Genomic DNA, 17639 nt, shown 5'->3' on the forward strand with positions numbered 1-17639 from the left:
AATTCATATGACATTTTTCATATTTAGAACGTTCCAAAATTTTGATACATTCTATTTCTCTGCAGATTTCAATAAACCGAATTCAGTTAACTATTTCAAATGTTATATATATTAAACTAACTTCTCAACTATTGCTGTAATATGTTCCGCTATCACTAACTATATAAGTCACACATCTTTGAACTCTGTGTTTAGACAAATAACATCAGATGGAGAAACTTTATGATTTCATATACAACACAAAGTGCTTGAGAAACACCTATATAGAACATGCTACATTGCTAGATAGACAAGTACACAAAGATATGCATATGTATTTGAACAGAATGTTGATCGCCATAACAGTGGTTTGAAATGATTCCTCGGTATAGACATCCATCCAAAAAACAGGCTAACTGCAGAGACTAAAGCAGAAGACAAGAGAGTTGGAACCTCTTACTACTCTTTTTTGGGAGAGTGACAGAACACTAATCTTGGTCCAAAATCACAATCTCATAGAAATGGGATGACTTGACAGAAATGAAAATCGTGGATATCATTGTAGGGAAAATCCCTTTTATGTGATTCTACTTTTGGTAACAAAATGATACAACCAATAAATACCAATTAAACACCCACGCCAAAATGTAGTGCCAAAATCTATTGATAAAGCTATAGCACATTGACAGATTATTCACAAGTAACCAATCTAGAAATATATTGACCTTCAGTCTGTTGCAAACACACCTGCAAGTGATCAGATGTCTATCACAATGCATATTGTGATGTTCTAGCAGCCATATTAGCAACTTGAGCCTGCATCTGAGCAGCCCTAACTTTTGATGCTGTAGCACGATGAAAGAATTGCTCACGCGATAACAACCTTATGTTCCTCAAGTACTGGTCAAATGGTATTGCCCCACCCTGTATAACTTTGTCCAACGAATAAATCACATCCTCTAATGCCAAATCTGACGCCGTGCAATCGAGCATCTGCTTGGAAAGACTATCACATGGCTCAAAGGCCGTATCCACATCCACATTCCCTAAATTGGTCACTTTCCCCTCATTCTCCCTCAGCCATCCCTCTAATACATCACTATTCATCAAAACCATCTGTAATTGCTGCTCCAACCCCTCTTTCTCATCCTGCATTTCCTTTAACCCTTGTTTCAACTGCTCCTCCCGCTGCTTCAACACTCCCTGAGCATTAAACAACCCATCCATATCCTTCTCCTGTGCATTCCTCAACCCAACTATATCATTATGCAAGTCAACAAGCAGCTTATCTGTCGCGTTCCGCCTAAAAACATCCTCCCAATCATCCTGTTTCACTGCACCATAAGGTGGTTGTTGAACTGGCCTAGGAGGTATCGCCGGCCGAATCCCAGATGACCCAACTGGCGAACTGTGATTAGGAAAACTCGTACTAGGCGGAGGATGAGGGGTAGGAGTAGGCCTAGGACTAGGGTTAGGGTTTGATGGATGTACTTGTACTTTCGCATAAAGCGGAGGATCCCTTCCAAAAAAATGACTCAAATTACGAACCAATTCAACAAGATTCGAACTAGGGTATATCCAATTCTGCAAATACGGAATCGACACAACCCCAGATGGATTCACAAACGGATGAGGTTTTTTAATAACCATATCCCTAGTCGGATTCACAAAAACCAAAGGCAGATGACGTGGGTAAGATTCCATCAACCAAATAATCACCGGAATATTATACGGACGATCTAGATAAACCATCGGAACAGTACCTACAGCTTGCAATAGATTCACAGTCCTTCCATCATTATGAGTAAATGAAGCAGTTTTCGGCTGAAGAGAAGGGTAAATATCGATTAAAGAAAGAAGATGTTGACGGATCAGCCATTTGACATCTTCAGCATAAGGAAGTGCAGATGGGCCACGCTGAGAGAGAACGCTGCTGAGAAATTGCTGAAATTGTTGGGGATTTGGAGGCTCCATTGAAGCAGATTTGAAGATGAAGAAGGGAATGAATTTTTATTTTAAGAGAGAAAGAAGTTTGAGGTTGCTTCGAGAGATAGTGTAACGCGTACGGCGTGTAGATTGTAGAAAGAGTTATTTGATGAAATAACTGGGAAATTAACCAACGGGGGAGAGTGGAAGAGTCGACATATACTCCTTTAGTTAAGGTTAGAAAAAATCAAGTTCATTAAGAAATTAGTAATTCATATGATATATAATTTATGTTTCTTTTGTTTCTTCAACAAAAATCATGTTCATTAGGAAATTAATGAATACTATATATACTTAATTATTGCTATTAAATAATTCCTCTGTCTTTAATTAGTTATTCATTTTTGAATTGACACATTTATTAAGAAAATAATTATTGACATAGTGAGTTTACTATTTTACCCCTATTAATTATGAAGTGAATAATTTAAAATTTTCAAGAAATTCTACAATTTTCAAAGTAATTAATTGAGGGTATAATAGGTAAAAAAAATTGTTCTTTCTTGATTTGTTAAAATTGACAAGTAATTAGGGACAACTAAAAAAAGGAAAGTGGACAAATAATTAGGAACAGAGGGAGTAGGAGTAAATTTCTTTTTCTTATAGTTGAAATGAATTGATAGTATCAATCCAATAATGAAATATGGATTATGACTAACTTGGTTTTACAGTCGTAATAAATTATTTATGAGAGAAGGCCGAGTGTCCAAGTTGTTCAAGGCGTAGCATTGAAATTGCTATGTAGGTTTTTGTTTATCAAAGTTTTGAATTCCTCTTTTTGTACCTTCACTTAATACACCAATTTTACTGACAGCAAAAACACTTAATTCACCAATTTTACTAATAGTAAGGACGTAAATAGCTATAGATACTATTATTCCAACAACTAGACCCTACTTTGATCTAAAGATGTAGATTCTAAATTTCTAATTGTTGTGACACAATAAATAGAATACTAAAAAATGATCATAATCTATACTAGAAAGAGAAACGTATACAGAAAGAAAATAGATACTTGGTCTATAATACAAAAATGGGGGAAATCTACTTTAATAAATTTCTTAAGATAGACTCTTATTTTGAAATAAAATTATTTTACTAAAGTAACCTACTTTGGAACAAAAAAAGTATATTTGAGTTGATTCCTTGTCAAAAAAGTAACACTTACAAGACGCAATTTATATTGTACAATCACTACAGGAGCACTACATGCAAACAATTTTGTTGAACTTTTTGATTTAATGTTTGATGATCGATTTATATTGTACAATCACTACAGGAGCGATACACGTGTCAAAAAACTAGTTACTTATAAAAATACACCATCAAGGAAAAAGAAATAGCATCCCTTTGACACAAAATTTGTTAATACTGGATGAAAAAATTATCCTCTCCCTCTTCCTCTACCTCTTCCTGTGCCTCTTCCTCTGCCCATTCCACGACCTCTTCCTCCTCTCCCCCGGCCTCGAGAACCCGACCCCTGAAAACCTGATCTCTCAGGCTTCAGTTTTAAGGACTGGACCCCTCTTCTCTTTTCGGTTCGTGTTTCCTTCTCTCCATCATCTTCCACATACTTGGCTGAGCTCCTGGAAAAAAATGAAACTTCTCTCGAACCTCCAGGACCAACCTTAATATTGTTCATATCATGGGAAGCTCTGCCATTTGACAATCCTGCAACCCTTTCACCTAGTGAAAGAGCATCCTCTTTTGCAAGTGAAAGATGGTTTGAGAATGCTTCTGCATGCCTATCATCCTTGACTTCATACATTCTGAAATTTTAAAGGATAGTGAGACATACAGCTATATTCACAATTTGTATAAACCCATGCAAAAACTTGTCAATGTAAGAAGTTAAACATCCCCGTTATCATGAGCCAACTGTTACTACTTGAACTTCATCACTTGTAGCATGGTGCATAATAAATTAGTCTAAACGTGGTATGAATTAGGAGGGCATTCGTTGATTTCTTACCTCGGAACTCTGGCCTTCTTTCTAGAATTTTTGTCATTTACTTGTTCATCTTCTGATGATTGTGCATCAGAATTACTAGCCTCCTCACCTTCCATCACAGGCTCAAAATGTTCTTCCACTAAAGATGGTCGTTTTAAGGAAGGCATAGGGTGCAATGCCCGATACTCATGAGAATCTTCTTCAATTTCAAAGTCCTGTAGGAAAACCAAAATACATCAAAAAGTTGAAGGATGTTGGGATCTGGCAGAAACTTTCTTTTTAAAGAACGTAAACTTTTTTTTGGTAGAAGAGTTTGCAAATATAATAACAATTGCTTAAAAAAAAAATTATCAGGTACATCTAAAGAGTACTTCAGATAAATTCAGGTAACATAGTCTTCTTGTGGAAAATGCTTCATCAATATACTTACCAAAATAGAAGAAAGCTAGCTCATCATTCTACCAGATTATTAGTTCAAGCAATGTAATTATTTTTCAGCCAAACTATTCTGATGATAATCTGTACTGGTTATTAAACATCAGGTAAGTGAATCTTAGTAAATAATATGTATACCTTATTTTCAATGATGCGTTTGAAACGTTCATCTTCAAGAACGTCCATGGTCAGTCCTTTCTTCTTCTTTGATGTCTTCTTCGCATCAACGTCATCAACATCCTCCTTCACATTCTCAGCTTCCTCATTCTCAAGAAGTTGTTCAATCAGAGTGCGATTAACTTTGGGAAGCCTCCTCTTAATCTGCAAAGTGATACAGAATGTAAAGATAGATATTCTTTAAAAAAGTAGAAATTCTCTTTTAAATGAGATATACATGTGGAGTTCTGGTTAAGTAAGAAACCTGTCTAACCCTTTTCATTCAGTTCAAGAAACCCACAACTTTGATTGCAGTGAAAACATAAAAGTAAATTTCACAACAAGAACCATGAGCAGAAACGACTACTGATATACTTGTAGTGCCTTATTGGCAGACATGTAACAGCCATCTGATTTTGAATCTTTGAACAATATGAAGCACAAAGGACAATCTTTCTAATCTTCTGCTGACACTAACTCCAAGAGAAAAACTCACAATTCTCTGGCATATGGTATTATTTATCTGATGCCAGTTGATTGACATGAATTATCGTGGCAATTTCAAAGATCATTACTAGAGCACAAGAAAATCCCACAGCACCACACAAAAGAATCCTTAGTCCAAACCTGCACTTAACTTGTGTTGCTTACACAGATGGCTGGTGAGTGTGACCAAGTCCTTAGGACTTGTACCTGTCTTAGTTCCCATTAGGAGAATTTCCGCCGATATTAAAATTTAGTTTGCTAAATTACACAGACACCTAACAGGTGATCCACAAGTCCTGAATATTAATCTCGTCCCAAATCCAGATGCCACAAAACTTTTGTTTCTTTTTTTCTTCTATTTTATGGGGAAAATGCTCTTAATATCTCTTATTTAAAGTAAAAACTCATGAAGCCCATCAGAACATAGAAGTTGGCTTCTCTTTTCTTCCCGTCTATACTGAATCCTCCCAATCCCCAACCTCACCCAGCCCCGGCAGCTGTCATGGCTCATGCTGTCTTCGACCACAAGACCTATCACATCCTAGCAGTGACTTGTTCTCTCGTCTCTCTTCCTGTGCCAGTTTCTGCATCAACTCATTCCTTTATGTTTATTGTTAGCTCTCAGATTCAGCCATCTTTTCCTGTCTTTTTTTGTTCTTTAAATAAATTATGAAGGGAAGGGATGGAGAACACACGGTGGGAATTGAACCTTCCACCAAGTTCACTAACTGAGCTATAACCCAATCCCAGAGGCAGCCATCCTCAAGGAAACAAAACTCAAATTGGGTATTATCTTTAAAAACTTAAGAGGAAGTTGAGTCAGATTACCTTACCTCACCTTTTCTTTCTCAGGGTTTCCTGGTCAACTAGTGAAAGTCTATTTTACTCGGCAGAGTTTTCAAAATTAGTCCAACATTTAGTTGAATTAGGTAATTCACGGGATACCTGTCACCTCCCACCAACAATTGGTACCAGGTTTTCAGCTATATGCTTAAGCAAGTGGACCTTGCACCGGCTGTGAAAGCTACATCTCCTCATGAGTAAATCATATCATTTCAGCTCAAAACCGAGCTGAACTGTGAGTAATAAGGCAAACTTGGTTTCTATTGTATAGAAACTGAAAACCCCTTTTACCAAACTAATGATAAACAAACACACTGCGCTACTTCCTATTATAGTGTTTTCTCTTACATGCAAGTTAAATGACAAGCGTATATTGATATAAATCTTCAGCTTCGGAGACAATCAGACCATAGTTGAAAAAGGAGACTGTTCAGTTTTCAATAACCTCCAACAAGTGCATGGCCCGCACTATAAAAATTATTGACTGGCAAGGAATATCAAACAGGTTATAGATGCAGTGTCACTAGACCACCATTATATGCATGTGCAGGCACAAGCATAAATTTTGGCTTTTAATGTCTAACCGCTGGGACAAGTAACATGAAACAGTATTCTTATACATTCGTTGTAAGCTGTTGTTATTAATGGAAAATCTTCAGAAGGAAAACACCCAAGGCCAAATAATAAATTGAAATGAAGGGACAAATGAATGTGTTTCACTTGATGCTAGTGCAAAAAGTAGTGAATAGGAAAAGATATGGTACATGTGCACTTGCAAAAAAGTATATCCCACACATTATGGAACTAACCGTGATACGACTATCACGCTCTTTTTCGAATTTTTCCTTCTTCCGCTGCTCTATATACTCATCATAAGCAAACGGATTTGACGCTGCGTGTGCCTGGAAAAGCAAAGCACAACATGCACATAAGTTCAATCACAAGGCCAATCTTATAAAGTTAATAAACAAAATTATTCTGATTGTCACCTTTTTATACAGCCGATAATCGATGAAGTAACCATGCATATAAGCTCTTAGAAGATTGGTTCCAATCAAATTGGTCAAATTCAACTTTTCCAGATCTTCCTTTGTCAGAAATTTATAATCATCATAAATAGTTGTTTGGGGTTGCTCCTCAAGCTCTTCCTGCAAATACATCAAATTAGGATCACCATTTTCTTTGGCATGAGAAGGTACAAAACAAGGAGCACAATCACACCGTCAGGTTTTCAAGGTAAGAACACCACTTGGGCGCAGGTCCCAGAGAAGGTATGAAATATGAAGGTATTTGACTAGAGTCAAGAGCCAACAACATCAATCCACTGCCAGTGAATGCACACAAATCGTTGATTCTCCCACCTGTCGGTTCAATGCTTGTCATGCCTTCTCCCTGTAACAGTTTCCAGGACCAAAAGTGAAACTTAGATTAAAATTCAGAAATGTAAGCAACTATTCTGGGTGATGTCTATTTAGTTCTCCACCACCTCATATGTGAACATTATTATCAGACTAATGCAGATAACAACAAATATTAATTGTATGATTTCCTGTGGCAGGTCAAAAGGGGCACAAAAGCAGATAACCTAGATTTCATGGTGCAAAAGTTGTTATTCAACATACTTTGTGTCCTTGTCATGATGAAAACCTGTTGTTTCTCGAATAACCACCATAATATATATAAAACATAACATTCTTTTGATTGTGATGATACACCTAAGAGCTCTAATGTTATACCTTCGTTCATCTATTGTTTCACTATATTCCCAGCATAAAGGTTCTATTATCAGTATCTTATTCTATTTTCGGAAACACTCTACATTCCCGAGGTAGGGGTAAGATTTGCGTACACTCTCCCCTCCCTAGACCCCATTTGTGGGATTACACTGAGTACGTTGAATGTTGTATTATCAGTGTCTTCTCAAGTTACATAGCAATTAAACAATCCCGACTCCCAAGGTCACTAATCCGTCCAAAAATCATATCAACCCAATTCATAGCTTAAATCTAAAGAAATATGACCTCTAAAGAGTAAAGACCACTCAAACTTCTAGTGCATCAAAGGAAAGTCATTTGGCCCCAAGAAGAACAAAATCACGTCAAGAGAACAATGTCCTCACAATATAAGTAGAACTGCTAAAGGGAAGCTTGAAGTTTGACAGATGTTGCAGATTAAAACAACTGAAAATGATGAATATGCCAAATTAAATAACAACATTTTTCTTAAAAAGAATTTAAGCCTTTGTCAAATCCTTCCCGTTCTCATTCTTTCTTTTTACACTTTCCTTCTTTTTCCTTTTTTTCCTATATCTGCAAGACACCCTTGCGACTGAATATTAACTCTTGATTCCTTCGCTGAATCAATTCATTAATAACTTCACACACAGTAAAACACAGCAGAAAAAACAAAGGCCAAAGTATAGCGAGTACTGCACTCTTGTTCAAAATATAAATACAATAAAAAAAATAATCTTGTCTCAAATAGCAAAATACTAATTAAAATGACAAGTATCATTAAAGAGGATCAAAGACTTGCATACCGTCTCGGGGTCCCAAACCCTAACAATGTGGCTGTCAGCAGTTATTAACTTTGTTCGTTCAGTGTTGAGCGTTTTATGCCACTTAATGTTCAGTATTGGGCTCCCATACCTATATAATATTGTCACAATGCAAATAAGAAACAAAGAACAAGAATCACTTTAAATGGTAAAGTTGGCCTAAGTAAACTTACATATGATCCTTTATCCGCATAGGTTGAGAAGAACGCAAATCATAAATCAGAACCTGCGCATTATAACATACAGTTAAGCATCTTGATCACAGAAGACACAAAATTTACTATGCCTCAGTTCCAGACAAGTTAGGGTCGGCTATATAAATCCTCATTTACAATGGTTCACCATTTAAAATCATTTTGAGACCAACATTATATACAGCAAAAATAAAACCTTTGCAAGAAGAGATTCTGAATTTTTATCAGAACCTCTACACTGAGAATGAGTCAGAGACACAATGCTAACTTTGATGATGTGGCCAGTATATCAAGAGGAGAGTGAGCTGCTAGAGAATGTATTTGAGGAAGAAGAGGTACATGTAATTCGGCCATGTGCACCAAACAAAGCACCTAGCCTTGATGGACTTACTATGGCATTCTTTCCGAAGTCATGGGACTTCATTAAACCAGAGGTAATGGGAGCCATCAACCATTTCCACCAGCAGTGTTACATGGTCAAATCTTGCAATGTCTTTTCCATTGCACTGATTCCCGAAAGGAAGGGGGTTGTTGAGCTTAGAGACTTTAGACCTATACGTCTCATGGGTACACTGCACAAGATCCTAATTCCTAGCCAAGCTTTTAGAATAAAGGTTGAAGTTGTTAATTGGGAAACTAGTCTTCACCAGAATGCCTTCATCAAGCATCGAACAATTACTAATGCAGCATTATTGCCAATGAGGTCCTAGATTGGAGGTCCAAAAGTGGTGAGCCTGGGGTATCATGTGAAAACTGGATAAAGAGAGGTTTTTGATCAGCGCAATTGGTCTTATCTATTATCTATCCTTTTTTTCTTTGAAACTGGTAACATGATCTATAATCTATCCTAAGGAAGATGGGGTTTGGGGATAGATGGATAAAGTGGACCAAGTTTTGTATCACAGCAGTAGAGTATTCAGTGATTGTTAACCGAGGGCCTGTGGGATTCTTCTCCCCACAGAAAGGGATCAGACAGGGTGATTCACTTTCACCATTTCTATTTAATTTAGCCATGGAAGGTCTTAGTAAAATGCCTGAAAAGGCTAGGCAAATGGACTGGATCGAGGGTTTCAAGTGTCGGCTCAAAGACTGGGATCACAGTCACTGTCTCACACATGTTGTATGTTGATGATACCTTAATTTTTTCTGAGGCAGACATATCACAAGTGATCTACTGGAACCTGACTCTGTTACTTTTTGAGGCTCTATCAGGGCCCCATGTGCCTGACCTAGAAGAGCTATCTAGTATTATGGGATGCACTATTGGTTCACTTCCTACAACCTATTTAGGTCTTTCATTGGGGGTGAAATTCAAGAACTGTGAAATTTGGAATGGAATCATAGAGAGGTTTGAGAAGAGACTTGCATCATGGCAGATGAAAGACCTGCCCACGGGTGGCAAGTTAACCCTCATCAACAGTGTTCTTGATAGCATGCCCACATATTTCATGTTCCTATTTCCCTCTCTAAAAAGGTGGAGACTGGAGCATGAGTCAGACAAAATCAGAAGGAATTTCCCATGGGATGGGAGCAACAGTTCTCACAAGTTTCTTTTTAGTGTCAACCAAAATAACAAAATAACAAAAAAAAGACCAAACTCCCAAAATGACAATCAAAAATATTTTTTCCAACCAAAACATGAGACACAACATTCACTAAAATCACCACAAAGTTAGTCAAATTCTCTTAACTGTATTTCCTTCCATTATACCTTTCCATCACTACTTCCAACAGCCATGAGGTAACCTCCATCTCCCTCGAACTCTATTGCAGTAACCTCCTGTAATTTATGCATATCGTTAGCAATCACTGGAAAAATAATGTTTATCCAACTACTAAAGCAGAAAACTACCTGGTCCCCATCCCCAGCAGGTGCAACAGCATTTATCCTACCAACTGAAGATCTTGCTCTCATGTCAAAGCATTCGAGGGCACCATCCTCCCCTCCACAAGCAACTAGTCCATGGACCTTGCTAAAGTGCAGAAGAAAAGACACCAAAAGATTACAGAAGAAACAGCCAGACTGAGGCTTAACAAAGCTAAAAAAAGCCAAAAAGAGGGTCTTTTTTAAAAAACAAAAAGGGGAAATGGATTTTAAAACACCAGTCAGGTAAGCAAAGTAAAATCAGCTTCTAACCTCCGTGAAACCACATTAAGTGCTGGGGATTGTGTGCTCAGTGAGGAAAGAAAGCGTCCCTGTTAGTTGAATATGACAGCCTCAGTAAACCATACAAGCAAAACATCAGCGCTATAAAGGGGAAAGCCTTGAATAATTTCCAACTTTTTAGGACAACAAAAATTCAACATCCAACTTTAGGCCATAGAAGTTAGGACTCTGCACATAACTGGTCTTCATTTTCATTTGCCTTCTAAATATGTAGCAGATAATAATAACACCCTGAAACTCCATTTACATGTGGGGTCAATGCCAAGGAAATCTAGGTGAATCTCAATACGTATAACCACTCTTTCTTCCCCTCTTTTTTTTTTTGCATAACATAATAAAGCTTTATTCAAATGACTCCAGCACCAAGACAATGCTGAATTTATTTTTTTTATGAAGTGAGATTTCATTAAGGCATCCAGTACACGCAAAGATACAAAAAGGGGGGGGGGATCTATCAGCTTAGTAAGAACAAAAAACTTGCGCTGAGGAGCTGACAAAATGCAGGCAGTGATCTAAGTTATTTACAGGGGAAAAGTTGGCCCAGCTAAAAAGGTTAACCAAACAACTAGTCTTAAGCTTACAAATTGGAGTTAAAACTCCATCGAAAAATCTCCTGTTTCTTTCATTCCAAATAACCCAAAAAATACAAGCTGGGGTCATGATCCAGATTTTCCTGATGGATTTTCTAACTTCCATAGAGCTCCAACTAGTGTAGGCATCTCTGATATTCCAACTTCTTTTACAACTGTTGAATGTTTCATGGAGCTCAATTTTGCAAAAATTCAAGAAAGTCTACCAGTGTTTCCTCATCATACATATCGACAAGATTGCACCAAGTAGCTAGATTACATAGACTTGCCGTTCTCTTCTCATCCATCCCTATTAGTTGCTGATACAAAACATACTAATCCTTTCTCCTTTTTTCTTTCTTGGCCTACCCTAACTTTTGGATCAACAACATATTGGTATCTAAAGCCCAATCCAAATCACCTGAACACTAGATACCACGAAAAATGTATAGGTAGCGGAAGAGCTTTAACAACTTTCCAGATACATACGTCTATGTGTGTGTTTGTTCATAAGAATTTTGGCAAAACCATAAATGGATGTGGTACATTCACAACAGAAATTAAAACAAGAGGACTTCAACAATTAAATTTTTTTTACACAATTTAGGAGGTGTTGTTGAGTATTGCATCTGTTGTTGTTGGTTAGCAAGAAAAATAGTTGTTCAGTGTTTTTCTTTTTTGAAAATGGCAATGTACTCCACAGCATTAAGGATATGCTGGAGACCTCCAAAAAGTGGTGGATTATTCAACAAAGACTAATCAATTACAATGATCCTAGCAGATCTACTAACTGTTCAGCTTCCTCTACTTTTTCTTACACCAAAAATAAAAGGTTATACTACAACTCCATTTGATCTTATGAATACGACTATCACTATCTTCAAAACATCTATTGTATCTTTCTTTCCATTTTGTCTACCATATACAGGGTGGGATGATTCTCCGCCATTTCTTCTGAGACTATTGTTGCCTCCTCTCCTAATCCAACAATTTGTGAAGATCTGTTGTGTGCTCCGGCACTGTCCACTTGGTTTCAGTCAGACTAAGGAATAGGGCCACATTTGTGAGGTGACTTGTTTAGTGTTTTTTGATGAAGTAAATATTTTTATTAAAATGTTTGGGCACAAAAAAACACGCATGTATACAAGCATTAAAAAATAGAAAACCTGCAAAAAAGATATGGTTTTCTGAACTTCATAGTTGAACCAGGAAGAAACAAGGGATAAGAGACTACTACTCAATTGTAGAAATTCACCTCCACACTTAGAAAGGCTCTCCTATTTCTTCTCTCCAAACAACCAGCAAATGTGAGGGTTAAGCAACATTCCAAGCCGTGTGATTCCCTCCCAACTAAACATTAACTCCTTCATGGTGCCTGGCATCACTCAAGATATTCCGAACCAACACAGAATATTCCACTATAACCTCAATGCTACCCCGGCGATGAAATATCATCTATTTCTGGTACAAAAACTAGTTTGCACCAAGAAGCAATCAAATAAATGCATCCAGTTTAAGGCAATGTACGGTTTTTCTTTTGCCTTCAAACAGCTATTTTGAATTAATCTTAGACCATACTTATTTTTAACCTTCAAGTATGGATGCAACGATTCGCTTTGAATATCCAAGAAACCATCACCAGTGGCAACTATCGAATTTGTCATATGAAAATGAAATTTCATCTCGAAGCCTACAATCTATTGGAACTTGGAAGTCATAATGGAAGATAGACCCTTACAATGACTCTGCTAAACTTACCATTGCATAACTTAAAGCTCATTCAGAAGAGCCTTTACAAAAATGTCTTAGTTGAATTATCCACATAACAAATCTTTCTTCTTATTTTCTGTCCTAGACTTTTTTACGTCACATGTCTCAGTTTTCACCATAAAATGTTTCCTGATTATCGTCTGTGTTATTAAAAGTGAAAAGCACCGGGAAAAAAAATCTTAAGGTCCGTTGGGCTTTAAGTACAAAGCACAAATAAAGTGTGAGCTTCAATGAAAAAAGGCGCAGATGGAGAAAAAAATACCCAACACTAATAATAAGCATGAATAACAAATATATGACCAGAGAGATTGAAAAATAAAATTACGATAAAGTGAAATATCAATTGTTTAGAACAGCCTCTACAGGAAGGGCTCGTTAGCAAGAAAAAGCATGACTTAGAGCCTTGATGAAGACATGGAAGCACACATTAAGCGAGCGAAGCACTAAACATGTTTTGCGTCTTGCTTCAGGACTTAAGCGCGTTTTTGACAACACTGATTATCATCTGAAATTTTGCTAAAATTTTATTCAAATTAGTTTTTTTTCCTTCAATTAGGACCAAAAAAGATCAATAATGACAATCGACAAAGTTAACATCTACACAATTATACATTAAAAAACAACCCAAGCATGATGCCATCTACCAATAGCAAGAAATTGGAAATAGGAACAAAATTTTTTATTCATTGACACACATAAAGCAGAAGTCTAACTCAATATAGGCTTGCACATATTACTCATTTCTGTTGTAGAGAAACAGACGCCATTACAAGTTCAGTTTAACCATTTTGAGAAAATTTAATAATTTTTTTGATAAACCGAAAAAATTTAGTAATTTTGATGAAAAATTTGCCACTTCCCTATTAATTCATTGAAATACATGAATGGTTCAAATACTTAAACTAAGGTGAACTAAGCAAAACCATCTATACATTGAAGAAAGCAAGAGGCAAGAGAAAAACCTGCTCTAAATTTATTCTGTAGAGATCTGGTGATGAGGCAGCACAAAGCAAATCACAAGACCAGCTATCATATATAATATCCCTTCCCATCCTAAAGAAACAGGAGAGCATATAAGTGATCTTAAGCTGGCATTTAAAGATGATATAGTTCATACAGAAAATAAGCAACAGCGAGTTTCAGAAACAGAAAGGAAAGGGCCATGAAATGCCTACTGCCATGCACTAGAAGAGTTGGGACTCTGATATATCACCAACGGGAGTAAACTTTTTTCTGTTTTTATTAGCAAGAAGATTTCTAGTGATAATAACACTGGGAATAAACTTTCTTCCAGAACCTAGCAGTATAAACGAGGAGCTTCAGGATTAACTGAATTTCTCTGAAAGAGACGCAATTTATTATGGCTTTATATCACTTAAGACCCTTCTTTCTTTGGAGAATTATTACAGATACATTCATAGATTATATTTATTCTCTGATTCGGTCCAGTGGAATCTAAGATTTCAAGTGGAACAGGTTTAGCTGTTGAATAGCATATCTAGAACACTAGAGGGTTCCGCAAGCTTGATAGTAGTGACACATTGAGTTCTTAACTCAACCTGTTTCAATTGTGCAAGTGTAAGTGCTAGAGGAAACAAACAGTCCTTCTGACAGCTCAATGTTTTGTTGATACTCTTGATAATTAACATACATTGTTTTCTAAATTTTGCATTTCATCAGTATAGTAAATCGCAGGCAGCATATGGATCAGAACATAAGGAGAAAACAAATGTAAGTATGACCTTGGAATCCGCAATTTATGGTGACTTCCATATTTTGCATGGAGGCAAACAGAACGATCAGCACAGAGAAATGCTATTTTCGAGTAGTCATCACCCAAGACCTACAAAAGATATCAAACATGAAATATACATCAGTGTAGATTTCCCACACTAATTAGAGAAGAAATACACAACAGAACTTGTTTCCATGTTTTTGGCTTCTAAAAAGGAAAAACCAAAACAGGGAACAAGCATAAACATTTACTATCGAAGCGCAAAAAATCAGAAAAAACCCCAAAAGAGCATAAGCATTGTTCATAAAAAGAAGTACTACAAATAAAAAACAATTTTGTTATTTTGGGTGTAGTAGCAAGTGTGCAGACTTCAAAGAGAGAGCGGGAAAGCAGTCAGTACTTGAAAGTTAACAATCTCTGACACCAAATGCCTTTCAAACTTCAACGACAGCTCCCGCAGCTCATACACTTTAACTTGTGGTGGGTAAATACCTGAAAAATTAATATTGTCATCAACTGATACAAAATATAGAAAATACCGGGCAGCTGAAAGAATCTACTCATCTAATACATGTTCACAAGGGGTCTTTTAGTTTGTTATAGATTTGTATGCCAGCAGAAAACATAGGGAAAAAACTGGTGAAAGAACCAAAATTATTGAATAAGACAGGCCTAAATGGGGAGACATTAACAGTGATGAACTGGTGATTTATATAGTTGACCCTATCTTGAGGTAGAGGCATAGCTGTTGCTGTTGTACTCATCTAATACATGTCTCGATTAATAGAGGGGCAAACAATTGCACAACAGTAAATGTTTACTTCCCCATGTGTGATATTTTATATAAGAAAGCTATTTGTTCAGGTTAAACATGAATAAGTCTCAACCAACACAGGAAATAAGATTAATTTCAATGCTTCAACAACCAATAAAATGAACCAACATATTTATAATACACCTGTTCTATATGTAAAAACAATAGTCAGTTTACATAGAAATAACTGCATTTATACAACACAGAAGGATAAATATGCATGAATATCACATTCAATAGCAGCAGTGCATAGTGAAGCCTTTCTATAACTCAGAAGTAGTTACTTCTCAATAACCCAGGAGAGATCATTCAACAAAAGCATAATATTTCAAGGAAACAAAAGTTGTCCAGTATATCAATTGATGATACAAAAGAAATAAGTATGTCTCAAACTGCAGAAAATCACCTGATGCAATGAGATACTCCCCATCAGGAGTCACTTTAATTCTTGTTGTTGCAGTTTCAAATCTCAAATCTTGAATCAGATCCACTCTTTGCATATAACCTGCCAAAAGAGAGAGAAAATATCTTTCATAATACAACCATAATATCCTACAATACCAAATATGTATAAATGGCAACATGGATCTAGGATTCATATAGCTGGCCCGAACTACACAAGCTATGCAATTGGATTTTACCCATCCTGTCCATTCATATAGAGGAACTCCTTAGAGATGTTCAGCAACAAACAAATTGTTACACATTGTATCGGCGTGCTGTGTGATAAGAATGTGTCACCAAGACTTCAAAGGTGAGCTTTATAAAGTGGTTGTCAGACCACCAACTCTGTTATAACTTATATGGAGCGGGGTATTGGCCAGTCAAGAACCCGCACGTCCAGAAGTTGCAAGTAGCGGAAATGAGAATTTTGAAATGGATGTGTGGGCTTACAGAGAGATAAGATTAGGAACGAAGATATTTAGGACCATGTGGGAGTGGCCTCTGTGGTGGACAAGATGAGAGAGGTGAGGTTGAGATGATTCAGGTTGTGAAGAGGAGATTCTCAGATACCCCAGTGAGGAGGTGTAAGAGATCTACTCTAATTGGCATAAGGAGAGGTAGAGGTAGCCGAAAAGGTATTAGGAGAGGTGATTAGATAGGACGGGGCACAATTGTAGCTTACCGAGGACATGACCCTAGTTAGAAGGTTATGGAGGTTGAGTATTAGGGTAGAAGGTTAGTAGATAGTCAAGCGTTGTCTAATTCACGTCAGCAGTGTTGTTTATTACTCCCCTACTATCTTATTCTTTGATTTTGTTATATCTATGTTTGTTTTTCTTCTTCACGGCTGTATTTCTTTTCTATACTTGATCTTGATATGCTTTCCTTGAGCCGAGAGTCTATCGGAAACAACCTCTCTTCACAAGGTTGGGGGTAAGGTTGTATCTATAGTGTATAGTGTATTTTTTTACTACAAAAACTGGAATGTATACATTTTTTAACATATTGATATAACATGATTTTACCAAATAATAACATCAAACTAAATCTACATTAGCATATCGTTCAAAAAAAAAAAAAAGGAACCAAAAAGGTGAAGAATCAATCATCACAGAAGACCATATGATATAAAGACAAGGTATCCAAAAACACATTCATATAAATTACAGCCCAATTGAAAAACAATCTTTGGTACACAATTCCAGAATTTTTCCTTCAAAGATTGAAACTTTCTTTACCAGACATAACAATGCTGCTATAATTCACCAAATGTTTTTCCAAAAGAAAGTAAATAAGCGAAAGCAAGAGGCTAATGCATACCTGGATCTTTACGAAGAGCTCTGAGCTTCTTGGGAGCAAGCCATGTAGCCACAGAACGGTGTTGGCCAGCAACGGTATACATCTTCACTCCATTTATAGCAGTGGACTTCAAGTTTCCCCCTTGGTACGCCATTGTAATTCAATTGGCAGACAGAGTAATACCCTTTTTCTAGATATAATGAATCCATGTCAGAGACAGTGATGGGATACCTCATAAATCAAGAGGAACGTCT

General features: G+C 36.7%; 2 protein-coding genes across 2 annotated transcripts; both read right to left on the reverse strand.

Moving 5' to 3' along the window:
• Positions 1-590: 590 nt before the first annotated feature.
• On the reverse strand, positions 591-2067 carry LOC125825570 (protein ELC-like). Its single transcript, XM_049504896.1, has one exon. It carries the CDS (start codon positions 1951-1953, stop codon positions 748-750), a length of 1206 nt encoding a protein of 401 aa, XP_049360853.1. The 5' UTR covers positions 1954-2067; the 3' UTR covers positions 591-747.
• Positions 2068-3086: 1019 nt separating this feature from the next.
• Positions 3087-17575, reverse strand: LOC125825571 (uncharacterized). The gene is made up of 16 exons (XM_049504897.1): positions 17407-17575; positions 16049-16147; positions 15229-15320; positions 14836-14936; positions 14056-14146; positions 10725-10783; positions 10440-10560; positions 10299-10367; positions 8567-8619; positions 8376-8484; positions 7058-7228; positions 6826-6984; positions 6646-6738; positions 4490-4672; positions 3938-4131; positions 3087-3734 (listed from the first exon to the last, which is right to left on the reverse strand). Exons 1-16 carry the CDS (start codon positions 17537-17539, stop codon positions 3350-3352), a joined length of 2112 nt encoding a protein of 703 aa, XP_049360854.1. The 5' UTR covers positions 17540-17575; the 3' UTR covers positions 3087-3349.
• Positions 17576-17639: the final 64 nt, after the last annotated feature.

Source organism: Solanum verrucosum, unplaced genomic scaffold, assembly GCF_900185275.1.
Source record: "Solanum verrucosum unplaced genomic scaffold, falcon-dt-bn FXZP01000140.1, whole genome shotgun sequence".
Classification (NCBI taxonomy): Eukaryota; Viridiplantae; Streptophyta; class Magnoliopsida; order Solanales; family Solanaceae; genus Solanum; species Solanum verrucosum.

Bases quoted from the DNA above. Each gene is read 5' to 3' on its own strand.
- LOC125825570 (XM_049504896.1), bottom strand. From the start codon at position 1,953: ATGGAGCCTCCAAATCCCCAACAATTTCAGCAATTTCTCAGCAGCGTT.
- LOC125825571 (XM_049504897.1), bottom strand. From the start codon at position 17,539: ATGGCGTACCAAGGGGGAAACTTGAAGTCCACTGCTATAAATGGAGTG. The intron at 14,147-14,835 runs GTCATACTTACA...CTGTTTCTTTAG, and splicing joins CATAAATTGCGGATTCCAAG to GATGGGAAGGGATATTATAT. The intron at 8,485-8,566 runs GTAAGTTTACTT...AATATTATATAG, and splicing joins ATGCGGATAAAGGATCATAT to GTATGGGAGCCCAATACTGA.